Source organism: Lycorma delicatula, chromosome 1 (genome assembly GCF_047948215.1).
Source record: "Lycorma delicatula isolate Av1 chromosome 1, ASM4794821v1, whole genome shotgun sequence".
Classification (NCBI taxonomy): Eukaryota; Metazoa; Arthropoda; class Insecta; order Hemiptera; family Fulgoridae; genus Lycorma; species Lycorma delicatula.
In genome coordinates, this window is record NC_134455.1 from 271,312,300 (window position 1) to 271,326,115 (window position 13,816).

General features: G+C 30.8%; 1 protein-coding gene across 1 annotated transcript in view; it reads left to right on the forward strand.

Moving 5' to 3' along the window:
- Cul4 (cullin 4) overlaps positions 1 to 13,816 on the forward strand; it is a 78,060-nt gene that overhangs the window by 41,603 nt on the left and 22,641 nt on the right. Inside the window, exons 6-8 of the mRNA XM_075377651.1 lie at positions 5,726 to 5,912; positions 10,867 to 11,196; positions 12,805 to 12,969. Coding sequence (XP_075233766.1) covers positions 5,726 to 5,912; positions 10,867 to 11,196; positions 12,805 to 12,969 — 682 coding nt within the window. The remainder of the gene's footprint in view (positions 1 to 5,725; positions 5,913 to 10,866; positions 11,197 to 12,804; positions 12,970 to 13,816) is intronic.

The following is a 13,816-nucleotide window of genomic DNA, read 5'->3' on the forward strand; positions in this document are numbered from 1 at the left end:
TTAATAAAATTTCACTCAAGTAAATTAAGAAAAGAAAAGCTTGAGTTACAAATCAAATTTGTATAAGTTTGCATCGATGACCCGTGTAATTTTGAAACCAGTGTTCATTGTAAAGATTTTTAACCCTTTCAGTGCTACGTCCAGTTTTCCAGATTTTTGCCGTATATGCTGAAAATGCTGACATCTGGTTTTCAGGACATCAAATATATAATTTTTTTATGCAAATACAATGTGTTTTACGCAGATGTATCATATGAACTAGTTCCAGAATATACTTGTCTGTCATTAGGTATATATATACAGATATTTTTCATAATTTCATGAAATATTGATTGAAGGTTTTCATGTTTAGCCAGCATTGTTTGATGACAAAGTCAATTTGTTGAGATTATTGAGATTCTTTTTTTATGTTGGTAATTGCTGGTTTTATTGTTTTGCATTGTAAAATTTACAATGAAGAGAGCAAGCCACCTTTAAGTTAAGTAAAATACTATTACAAAAGAATTGGAAGAAGATTATATTAGTGATAATCTTTTGTCAGGTGTTGATATTAGTAGTGACAATTCAAGTGATTATGTAGATGACACTGACAACGATGCCGATTATAATCCTGAAGCAGACATCAATCAACCATCAGCATCAGGTAATTTCAGTCAAAGAACATTTATAAGTTATGATTCTGACTATGATGAAATATATTTTGTTAAGCCCTCCAGTACCACCTTGACCCAACGGTTGGCCACATAAACAGCAGCTGCTATTAGATAGCAATTCATCCAGTGAATCAGAAGCTGAAACTGGATGGAAAGAAATAAATGAAGATAATGAATGATCCAGGATACAAACATAATTTTCAGTTGAAACAAACTCCCAGTTCGTAGGCCTCCACCCTAATTCAAAACCTGTTGAATATGTTTGATTATTTTTTACTACTGCCTATTGGGAACCTTTGTCAAATATACAAATATTTATGCTGAAAACTTTATTAATGAAAATGTGCACCTTTTAAAAGAAAGAGTATGGGCCCAAAAAGTGGAAACGAGTTACTCTGCCTGAGATTGAAGCATTTATTTCAGTTTTGATAAACATGGGATCAACAGAAAGCCTGCTATATACTGTCATTGGTGGAAATATGACAGTCAGTATACACCTTGGTTTGGACAAATGTTTAGTTGTGACAGATTCTAAATTATTTTAAAATTTTGTCATATGGTAGATACAAAAAACTTGCCTAAACTACAAGAAATCAGTTTCCATCCTTGCATACGGTTTCAACCAATGGTTGATCATATGAATCGAATGGCTAGATATCACTCTACTCTAAACAGTAAGCTCTCACAGAGGCCTTTACTCAGTTGTTGCAATACTTACAAAAAAAAAATCACAGATGGGATGTAAAACTACAGGTGCTCTACGATGCTGTTACACATTATTGGTTGAATTTTTTTATGTACAGAGATGCTAAAGAAGGAAAAAAAAGAAGTGAAAGAAAATGGATTATGTATTATTGATGTAAATAAATTATTACAAATGGGAGGCTACTTGTACAATGAATATTTTATATTCTTTGGTAATTTGTTTACTTTAATCAAATTAGCCACGTATTTATAACTGAAATGCACATTTGTTTCTGAAACTTTACGCAAGCAACAAAAAGGCATTCTTCAAGACATGAAGTCAAGATTTTATGTAGGTAAAACATTGTGTAAAAGAAAAGGCAATGTGCTAATAGTAGGGTTTAAACAAACGGTCATAGAAAAACAAGTTTTGATAATAACTAATTCTCAAGCTGTTAATGAGAGGAAAAGTAAAAAAGAAGGGTAATAAATTGTTAGTCACAGAGCCAAAAATGATAAGAGACTACAGCAGTAATATGGGGTGAGTGGATGTATTTTGAAATTCTGTATGCATATTTAGATGAAGAAAAACAGTCAAATACTGAAAGAAGGTTACGTTTAGTATTTTCGGCTGAATGATGTTGAACTCTTATATACTGTATAAATACAACAATCAAAAAACTAATTATGCCAAACTATTCTCATGTCAAGATTTTACTGTATCTGTCATAGAGGATATATCAAAAGAATGGCTACAATTCAGGGAAGGTGAACCAAACTTGGGCATTACTCCTCTTGCCAACCAATAGCAACAGTCTGGTACAAGTAGTGATGTGGATACAAAAAATATTTTTGAAAAAATTCCTGTGGAAGAGAGAAAAATTTCTGTTTGCAGTGCAACAAACTCTAAAGCTGGCGGGAAAAGGAAAAATCGACATACTTGTGTACATAGTGCAAAAGAGGTTTGCATACAAAATGTTATCCTCTTCACCATTATTAGATCGTGTAATATTGAATTTTCAAATTTTCTTTAATTTTAGTATTTTATTTGACTTAAATTTTGTTTTTTATTGTTCTTAACTTTATTGAGTGATACTAAATATTTTTAGTTAGTTTTAACAAGTTTAACACACTGTATGATTACGTGAAAATGACTTATTTCAAAAGAATATTTGTGAAATTTTCTTTTTCAACATATTGACTTAAAAGCTTGTATAAAAAATGTATAAATCTATTGTGACTTTCACATTATAAGGTTTATGAGCAACATATTTTTCTAATGTTTTCAAATTGCTTCAAACTGGAAAATTTCTGAAAAAAATTCAGGTAACAAAAATTTTTTTTAAATATTTGTAGTATAATAATTTTGGATGTCTGAAATTAAAGAACTCTTAATTTCAAACAAAACAAAAAAAAATTGATGAAATTTTATTAAAAAATTAAAATGTTTTGAATTTTCTTTTTAAAGTACTGCAAATTGTCAAATATTAGCCTATTACTTTATATATACACTGGAGGTTGCATAACATTTTCTGAATAGTTACAAAAAATACCACATAGCACTGAAAGGGCTAATACCTTTACTACTGTTTTATTTGCAAGTATTATTGAAATTTAAATAATTTGCATGAAATTTTTAAACAAATTATCAAATAAAACTACTGATTTAATGTAAAGCAAAATATATGCCTACCTTTTTATTTCTCCTATTCTGATTTTTTTTAGAAAAAATTTACTCTTGCAGGTTCTGCCGATGCATCGTAAATTTCTGTTTCACATGATGGTATGATCGTACATTGTGCACCACACTTTATGTAACTATGAGGTCTATACATTATCCAAGGCATTAAATTGCTTGTAGGCTTCCTATTTCAAAATTATTTGTTCTGGATTTTCTTGCAGCAGTTGTATTCTTCTATTAATTATTTTACTTTTTACATATACCTTTGACCATATCATTTGTCATAATTCAAAGATCATTCTATAATAAACAGACAACATTTATTACCAAGTACTTAGAAATGTTAATTATTAATCATTTTCAATGTCTTCTTTTTTTACTTTATGTTTGTCCCTTCTGCTGTAAGTTTTTGTATTTCATCATAAAAATTATAAGGTTGATATTGAAACCACGTTTACATAGCTATTTACAGATCTTCATTATCTTCAAATTTTTTTCCACACAGTATATTTTAATCTATAAAAATGGTGGTAATCTGACAGCACAAAATTGGGCTAGAGTGATAAGGGTTCCCAATCTAATATGATGATTATGTATTGTATTGGAAGTACAAGAATGCCCAGTGTTCTGTTGAAGAATTATTCTTTTATTTGCTCACTATCTTCATTTATTACAAATAGCTGATTTCAAATCAATTAAATTATTATTGACAGTATGTTTCATTGCAAATAATGATACATAGGGATTTCTTTTGTTCCCCTACCCAAAAAAAAAGTTATTTTCATCTTGAACTTCTTCATTAATGGAGAAAGAGTGTGTTTTTTCTGTACTCTATTTACTCAATTCTGCTTTGTAATGGTGTATCTATGTCTTATCGCAGACATATTTAGCCAAAAATTTGCTCATCCTCATAATCAAAGCAAGTTCTGGTCTATAATTTTTTAACTATTTTTGTTATCCAGTGAGCATATCTCTTTAAAAAAATTTGCAATTCATTGTGGAATCTTTGCACTGTACTGACACTAATATATTTTACTACTATTTTGTTCACAATAATGGAATGATTGTGTAATAATATCATCCTCCCATGTTTCTTTTTCATAATTTATGTTAGCATCACTACTGATACGTGCTTCATCAACCCATTTTTGATTATTTTTAGGTTTGTCTACCCACACATAAAAACTTCATGCAATTCAACAATTTGAGTGATTCTCACCATATGAGCATTATTTGTTGGGTACTATTGACCTGTTTTATTCCTTGAAATATAAAAAAAAAATCTGATGTGAACACCACATGAGAGTTCCTTGTACGCTTATTAATTTACATATACACATTTATTACTACACTTCATTTAAATTTAATGAGAGAGATACGATCCTGCAATTCTTTAATAAAGTGGACAGTTACAAAATTGCATTGTGGTGGACACCACATTGCATCACATATTTTTGTGGTGTTCATATCAGCATTTTATAATAGTTTATATATTAATTTTGTTTCACGTCACTGAAGTACTTATGTAGTGTAAGTGAAAACGTGCCAGATCCATAACTGTGTACACACCTATTCGAATCAGATTTCATATACATAATTTTTTTTAACTTAATATATTGATTTATAAAAACTTTATTTCACTAATAACTTATGATTTTTTTTTCATATTTTTTATTGTTATTATTGAATTATTTGCTGTAATTTTTTTTTTCAATCTGAGGTTAATAATTATTAATAAATCAATATATTTTAATTAAGAAAAAAGAAGAGATAAAAAAATATATATATATATGAAGTCGGATTTGAACAGATATGCCTTCCCCTTTTAATATCCAAATTTTTCATTAATTAAAATTTTATTTAGCTGTCACTCTGGAACCAATAAAAATAAGTACCACTTATGATATATCATTTAAAAGCTCTCAATGAGATCTTATTATTGCAGGAAAGAAAAAGTCCAAAATCCAAATTTTTGTGATTTTGGGCTTTTTTTGGACACTTTTGGTACTGTCTTTGCAATCAAAAGGGGGAGGTACATAACTAGATGTTACAACAGTCCTAAATCCAAAATTTCAACATCCAAAGGCTAATCGTTATTTAAATTATGCGAGATACATATGTGTGTATGTTCAGACATCACACCGAAACTTGTCAAAATAGATTCAGGGATGGTCAAAATGAATATTTCCACTGAAATCTGAAAACCTAAATTTTTTGCGGTCACAATACTTTGTTTACTTCATAGAAGGAAGTAAAAACAATAAATAACTCCACATTGCTCATTCTAAGATGCAGTCTAATAATACTGTTCATTTTTACATGGCTGTTCAAAATAAATTGTGTGTTTTATATATATATATATTTCATCACCTGCTCACTGTGGTTAGCACAGATTCATATTAATGTCATAGACTCAATCTTGGGCATGGATGTTATTGACCTTCATGTACCACAAACATGTTCCCTCTCCACACACTCTTTGTCTGTTTACTTATTTAATGAACCTCTTGCTATAAAGTCTTCATGTCTGCTACCTAAGAATTGTTTCAAATATTTATAATAGTGAAGCTATTGCATGCTAGAGTGAGAAACATTTATAGTATATGTATTCTATGGTACTAACTTGAAAATAGGTGGATTCTGATAAAGTTATTTGTTGTGTCCATTGTATAGATTATATTTTATGAAATTCTATTGATGTTGCTAGGTGGCCTTTAATACATACAGTGGAGAGGATGCTTCTTAGTGAACACCTTACAAATGTTTTACAGAAAGGATTAGATTCATTACTAGAAGAGAATCGGGTCGAAGACCTTACTTTATTGTACAGCTTGTTTACTAGAGTTAAGAAAGGTTTAATAGAACTTTGTCTTACTTTTAACACTTATATTAAGGTAAGCGTAAACGGATTTCACATTATGTTGTAGGATAAGTTTTAATTGCTTTTTAGGTTTCCTCTTTCAAATTGGAGGTAAAAATAATCTGTTTTTACTTAATATAACTATAATTTCTTGTGTAAACTTTTTATTGGCTTGGCTTAGCTTTGAAGTATTTTTTTAAAAAGTGATTGTGCCCATCCATGTCAAAAGTATACTCAAAATAATTCAGTTAGCATACCATTAACTTTGTGAACATATGGAAATATGACAGCACATCATATTTTCAGTAAAAACTTTGTATATCAAAAATTTAAGTAGTCTTGCTCAATCAAGTATTAATTTACAAAATCTCTTAGAGTAAAAAAATATGATATTCAAAATCTATTTTCAGTTTACATCATTTTCTAGGATATTCCTGTATAAAACATCTTTGATGTCAAAAGGTTGTAGATTTCTTGTCAGTTCAAGCCTTCAGTTACTTAAAATTTAAATTTATTTCCTCTTACAAATTATGAAAATTGGATTATTTTTATGTTCTTACTGTTGATCATAAATCTTTTAATAGTGTTGATCATGACTGGGACCTTTTTTGGTCCTACCATATTCTTCATTTATGAAATATCTCATGGGCCTCATGATTAGAAAAAAATTAATAATTATCTGCTTTTATAAAATGAAATTTTCATATGTATTCCCACCAAAATGATCACCTGTCTAAGTATTTAATAAAGATTTGGATGCAAACAAGTCGCTTAGTATCCCATTTTTTACTCTTTTGACTGAATATAATCAGTCAAAAAAAAATTATTTTTTTCTTAATACAAAGAGCAGTTACATGTTTTTTTAAAATAAAATCTGCATGGGAAGTTAATCGTAAATTATGTTTGAAGTATATTCAATCCTTTAACATGAAATATTTGAGAGAGGACATTCTCTTCCATACAATTTAAAAATAAAATTGCACCTCGCGCCTATAAACAATTAAATATTGCATTTTATATCTATTTCCTCTTGTAGATTTTTTCTAATATTTATTGTTTCTACAAATTATCATAGTAACTGATTGCTACCCAGATAAATCAGGAGTTTGTAATTTTATTTGTGCAAGGTAATTTCAGGAACTATTGAAGTAATTCAAAAATTCCAGAACAAACGATGAGGTATGCTGTGATCCGGTGTTGTGGTATGACAATGCTCATCCTCAAAGAACTCAAAAACTTCTGAATCAATTCCAACGGGACATTTTTGGTATCTTCCTTACTGCCCAGCCTTGGCGCCAAGTGATTTTCATCTCTTTACTCACATGAAGAAATGGCTTGCGTTGCAGCACTTTGATGATGAGATGAACTTTAAAATGCCATGAAAGGTTGGTTAGGAATCCAAGGTGACTGAAATTTATGAAGAAGATAATTGTAAATTAGAGAAATGCTATGACAAATGCTTAAATTTAAATGGTGACTGTTTAAAAATAGTTTTAAGTTGTATATAATAAAATATTTTTATCTATGCAGGTTCTTTATTTATAGTCAAAACGGAGATTACTCTCTGAACAGCCCTTGTATGTAAAAATTAAATATTGGTTTTATATAAATTGTGTTTGTTGTCAAAAAAACAACTTGCATCTGTTATGTGAACTTGCTAGTTTGCTGCAGGTCCTCTCAGTTAAGAAAAATTAAAACATAAAATAATACATTTTACTTTTAGCAACAAGTAAGAAATTTAATAGTGTGCAAAGATATCTTCTACTCTATTAGCCCTCTTTGTCGAGCTTCCGTGCTTATCCCAATACTCTAAAAAATCATGATATATTCAAATCATCCTTTGCAAATCATGTTCTGCACTCAGATGAAAACAAGAAATATTGTAAAAAAAAATTAAGATTCTTTTCTGACAAACTAGTCTGATTTAGCCCCAAAATATACAAAAATGAAATATCAATATTCAAAGCATTCTTTTTAAAAAAAAATTATACCTTTATGTACCTAAAAAAAGTAAGGGTTTTTGAGGTGGTCATTAATAGTTTTTTTTTTATGTAATTATATTTTCTCCTAAGAAGAAAATAATTGTAACATAAATATATTTTTCTTTTTTTTAGTCAAAATATTTATTATTTTGTTTATTCAAAAGAAGTCTTTTTACTCTAGTATTGCGGTTTTTCAATTAACAAAAATTGAAAAACCTTATACAGTTTCAAAAACATTTTTTCAAATTCTACAGCAATAAAAATAAAAAAAAATAAAAACACTTTTTAAGTCCTCTTTCTCTTAAGGTGTTTTGCTCCCCTAGGTTTTTTATTGTTGGATAATTACTAAACTAATCCCAGAGAAATTTTAAATACCTAGTATTATTAATGTACCAATAAAAAAAAAAAAAAAGGTAAAGAATATATAAAAAAAATGTTTACAAAGTACAAAGTAAATTCTAAACACTGTTTTATATCAAATTTGTTTCTTCTGTATTGAAGTGTATAAAAATTAAAATGTAACAATCTCAAAAATGTTTTGTACTTATGAAAAGAAGTAATGGACAAGATTTTGAGACGCTTAATTTTTCCAAAAATTAGATGTTTTGAAAACTTTCATGCATATTATCTTATAAAGATAATATGTCTTTTTCTTCTTGTAAAGTCATTTTTCTACAACGTTTTAGTGAGTGATGATCATAAAGCAAGAATGGAAGTTATGGGATTATGATTAATGGGAATTCCAGTTGCAGTTTTAGGTTTTCTCTCAGCTGTATGCCAAGGGTTCAGCTATTTCATTCAGCTTAATTTTACTTTAATTACATATACCAACAACATAGAAAGTCCATTTGACAGTTACATTCTAAGAATTCTTAATTGATGGAAGAATACCTGGCAGTGGTTGGGTCTGAAGAGAATCATGTGGTGGCTTCGTGAGAAAGCTTTGTCTTTTGGCTTTCCTCTTGTAAGTGAGTTCTGGAACATCCTTACACACAGACCAGCAGTAATCTGCAAGTATTGCTTCAGTCCAATGGCTCTGATATCTTTGTTCCATTACAGAAATATCCTGATGGAAACTTTCTCTGTGTTCATCACTGACAACTCCAGAACTAGGAGGGAAAAAATCCAGGTGTGAGTTGGAAGAATGGATTTTAAGGGACATGTTGTATCCGAGTTGGTGGTATTTTTGCAGAAGTACTTTCACCAACTGACTTTACTTTTCATCTCTTTTGTTGTCTAAGAATCTATGAATGACTCCCTTTAAGGCTTCTCAAACTTCCTCTTCTTTACCCTCCAAAATTCAGTCAAACACAAGATCCTTTACAAGTTGTCAAATTTGCGGCCCAACAAAAATACCTTGCTTAACTTTTGCATCACTTAATGTAAGAAATTTGTCAAGTACTTAAAGGCCTGTCCTCGGTTCATACTTTTGACAGAATGTTTCATTAAACCCAGCTTTATATGAATGAGTAAAAGAAGATTATGTTTTGAGTCCACGAGAGGCTCGGCAACAACATTTTTCTCACTAGAGTTAAAATTTCTTGCAGGCTGGTCTGCTTGAATATAATGTGATTTCCTATCCCTACTGTCCCACATACATAAAAAGCAGCAGTATTTATTGTACCCCAGTTACATTCCTAAGAGCACAGCAATGACTTTTTGATCGCCACAGATTTTCCACTTGTGTTCAGCATAGTTGATGTCAGTCTAGGTGGATTGCCATTTTTAGATAAGTCTTTTTCATGTGAATGCATGACCAACAGGAATAGAAGGAAGACAGACGGTTGCTGTTGTGAAGTAATACAGCTATCAAACTAAGCTTGGAAGAGTTTATGAATAGCCTCCAATGGATCGTGATTTAAATTCAAACACTTCATCAAACCATTAACGTCGCAGCAAACAGCAAGATTGTTTTTCTTCTCAAAAAAAGAAGGCAGATCCCTATGACGATGTCTGTATTGAAACCCTGACATCACATTGAAGAAGATTCCATTGCTGTAGTCTTGACCCTAGAAATTGTGCCTTCTTCAACAAATCAAGTTCTCAAATGAAGTCACTCAATTTCCCTTGACTGTCTGTACAGTTAATAATCTTTTTCGTCAAAATCAGTCATGGGATGTGGAAGGCTTGTTGGGTTCTTCTTCTTCTTCTTCTTCTTCCACACTGTCTTCATTTTCTACTTCAAGCTTAATTTTGGGATGGAGTAGGAACTGATAAACTATGTGAATGTGGAATAGGTCAAATAACAGATGGAAGATATTGAACTGTTCCACTTTTCTTCATTGACAATCCTGCCTTTATAGTTGAAGTCATGCAGAAATATTAGTTATCTGTATGGTTTTTAGGCTCCCGCCAAACCATAGGCACAGCAAAAGCCATAGATAGTTTTTTATTTTTCAGCCATTCTTATAGTATAACTGAACAAGAGTTGAAACATACATGTGTAAGAGTGGGCTCCATATATGTGGACCCCATGGCGTATTCTAGCCCATGACGTATTACAACACAAGCAATATGAATTTCACAGTCACAGCAACAGTAATAATGCTTATAACCTACAAACAGCTGGAGAATGTTGTGTTTTGTCATTTAACAGGTGTGACAATTCCAAAAACAAAATTACCCACAAACTAAAAATGTAGATTAGGTAAAAAAATAACATTTCATTGTATCTCCAAACCAAGAGCTAATCAGTCATTTTTATGGTGATTTTTGAATTCAGCAGATAGAAATACATAAGAATAAGCTATTTTTGAGCCTGAAACATTTTCATTGTTGTTATTTAAGAAGTTTCTCAATATTTTAAAGGGCCATAATTAAAAATCTGAAGGTAATGAAGAAAAACTGATTTCATTTTAAGATTCAGCATAAAAAATACATTCCAGTTCACCTAATTTTATCTCAGTTCCAAAGTTTTTTTTTTTTTTTTTTGACGTGTAATATTCAGTTGGAAACATTATTAAATAAAAGTAATATTTTTAATACTTGTGAATTTTTTTCTTTTAGAAAAAAGGGCGAACATTAGTTATTGATCCTGAAAAGGACAAAACCATGGTCCAAGAGTTACTAGATTTTAAAGATAAAATGGATAATGTGGTATGCAGTTGTTTTCAAAAAAATGATAAATTTAATAACAGTCTTAAAGAAGCGTTTGAACATTTTATTAATCAAAGAGCAAATAAGCCAGCTGAATTGATCGCAAAATTTGTAGATTGTAAATTGAGGGCTGGAAATAAAGAAGCAACTGAGGAAGAATTAGAAAGGTTGCTCGATAAAATAATGGTGTTATTCAGATTTATACATGGCAAGGATGTGTTTGAAGCATTTTACAAAAAGGTAATTATATTTATTTACATCATTATCACATAACATCAAATATGTAAAAATAATAAATTTATGCAGCATCACTTAAATTAGGAAAGGTCTTTTTTAGAAACTGAAATCTAGTCCCATCAGGATCCATTGCTTTGATGAATTTTTACATGAAATCCATAATGTATAGCAGCGGAGAGTAAACTTTTTCAGGTTGCACTAGCGCTGGACTCAAGACATTCATATCTACTATAGTCAGTGTTTCTCCTTTTTGCCACCCTTTGTTAATGTAATGATTCTTTCGATCTCTGCTGTCCCATTCACACAACAAGCAACAAAATTTAATATACCTAAGTTGTAAACCAAGTAACCCACCAGGGTCTTGTGGTGAACTCTTCATCACAAATCAGCTGATTTAGAAGTTGAGAGTTCTAAGGGTCAAATCCTAGTAAAGGCAGTTATGTTTATATGGATTTGAATACTAGATTGTGGGTACCGGTGTTCTTTGATGGTTTGGTTTCAATTAACCACACATCTCAGGAATGTTCGACCTGAGACTGTACAAGACTACACTTCATACTTATCATCTTCTGAAGTAATACCTTATGGTGATTCCAGAGGCTAAACAGAAAAAGAGAGATGAATTTGCAACATATTGATGAACTGTGTAGCAGTTCGTATATGTCCTCTAATCGTAAGGTCCTCATCAGCAGTGTTATTTCAACTAATCTCATTGACGAGTGACCTTCTTCTTCTTGTTGTGGTGTGTGTCTGTCGCTTATTTCTTGCCTTTGACAAGGACAATGTAGACGAGAATTGCTGCTGGTACCCTCCTCACTGTCATCGATGATGACAGTTTCTTCATCTTCACCAACATCATCAGCAGCAGCAGTCAGTGGTGTGGTGACATTGAAGGCTCCCTCAGAAGGACAGCCAAGCCTGCTGTTCCAGCAAGGATGTTGACATCCATCAGAAGATCCCACGTTTAGCCAGCTAGGGAATGTCTTCTTTCTTCTTCCATCTTGTTCTTCTGCTTCTTCTCCTTCTCAAGGCATTCGCTCTTTTATAGGAATCTGCGAGTGGTGGGGCCGCTATGGTGGGAAGTTCAGCTATCTTGGTATGAGTGGTGCTTATGCAGGCGCATATGTATGCTGTACTCCCACTGACATCTGTGTGGCTAGTGTGTGCTCGCCGATGTGAACCTCAACATGTACGTGTAAGATAGTTATATAATTTGAGAAATTTATACTCTTGAATTTTTCACTTAAATATCAGTTTATTATTTACATTTATTCACATAACTGTTGTGGTGAATAACTGGTTATGGAAAACGTCAGAAAAAAATTGGAGTAATGATGAATTAGACATTTTTTTCTCTTTCTTCAATTTCAGTAAATAAGCAGGATCATTTATATAACTTACATTATTGGTGCTTTTTTATTATTTTTTATGAAATGAGTGGTGAAAAATGCCAGCCATAGTCACAAATTGAACCTAACACCCCGGCTAATTTAGAACTCAGCACAATTATTGTTTGAACTGCTGTTGATTGAATTTTTTGTTTTGAATAGATTCACTTAGTTTATAATTTAAATGAATGATAAACTAATTTATAGCACATTTTATCTCTAGGACTTGGCTAAGCGGTTATTGGTTGGCAAATCGGCTAGTGTAGATGCAGAGAAAAGTATGCTTTCAAAGTTGAAGCAAGAATGTGGTGGTGGATTCACATCAAAATTGGAGGGAATGTTTAAGGATATGGAATTAAGCAAAGATATTAATGTTGCTTTCAAACAGGTAATATTTTTTGGCTTAACTTTAATAATGTAATGTTAGCTGTGTAAAAAAAAATAGCAGTTTGATGTTCATATACTTTAAGTGTTGATTCAATCTCCCTTTCTTCGTTTCAGTATGAAAAAATATACTCTTCTGGGATGGATACTTTAGTTTTTTTGATGACCCTTATATGAAAAAAGTAATTACACTTCTTAATTATATCTAAAACTCTTCAGTTTAGACAACATTTTTTGTCTTAACTTTTGTATATCTTTTAACCATTAAAATTTGTTTACTTGTTTTAGTTTAACAAATATTTTGTAACAAGAAGATCTAGTTTTGTAATCCCTACAGAAAATCTAATAAATCTAGTTTGCATAACAAACATTGCTATCTGTTAATTGGTTATGATCTTGATAATGATATGGCAATTAATTGAAACAAAGATTTAAAAAGAGTGATATTTCAAAATTCCAAAGTAGTTGGTTTTGTATATGAAGTGATAAAAAAGAGTTTATTTTTAGGTGTTCCAGTCTGAACTGCATGTTGATTGAGGGTTGTTAAAAGTAGAGGAGATAAATATTGCTGAATTTTATAATCTGAAGAATTGTCTTTATTGAATTCTTTTTTTAGAGGGCACCTAACAAATAACAGCTTCTTGTTTTCAACCACTGTCCATTTTTATTGTTTAAAAAAACTACCTTATGCTTTATGAATGAACAGATATTATTTATGAATGAACACTTTCACTCCTGTTCACAAATAACAGCTTCTTGTTTTCAACCACTGTCGAAAATTTAATACTAATGATGCACTCTTCACTCATTGGTTACCAAACACTTAGTGTGATTGCTTTTATAGCACACTG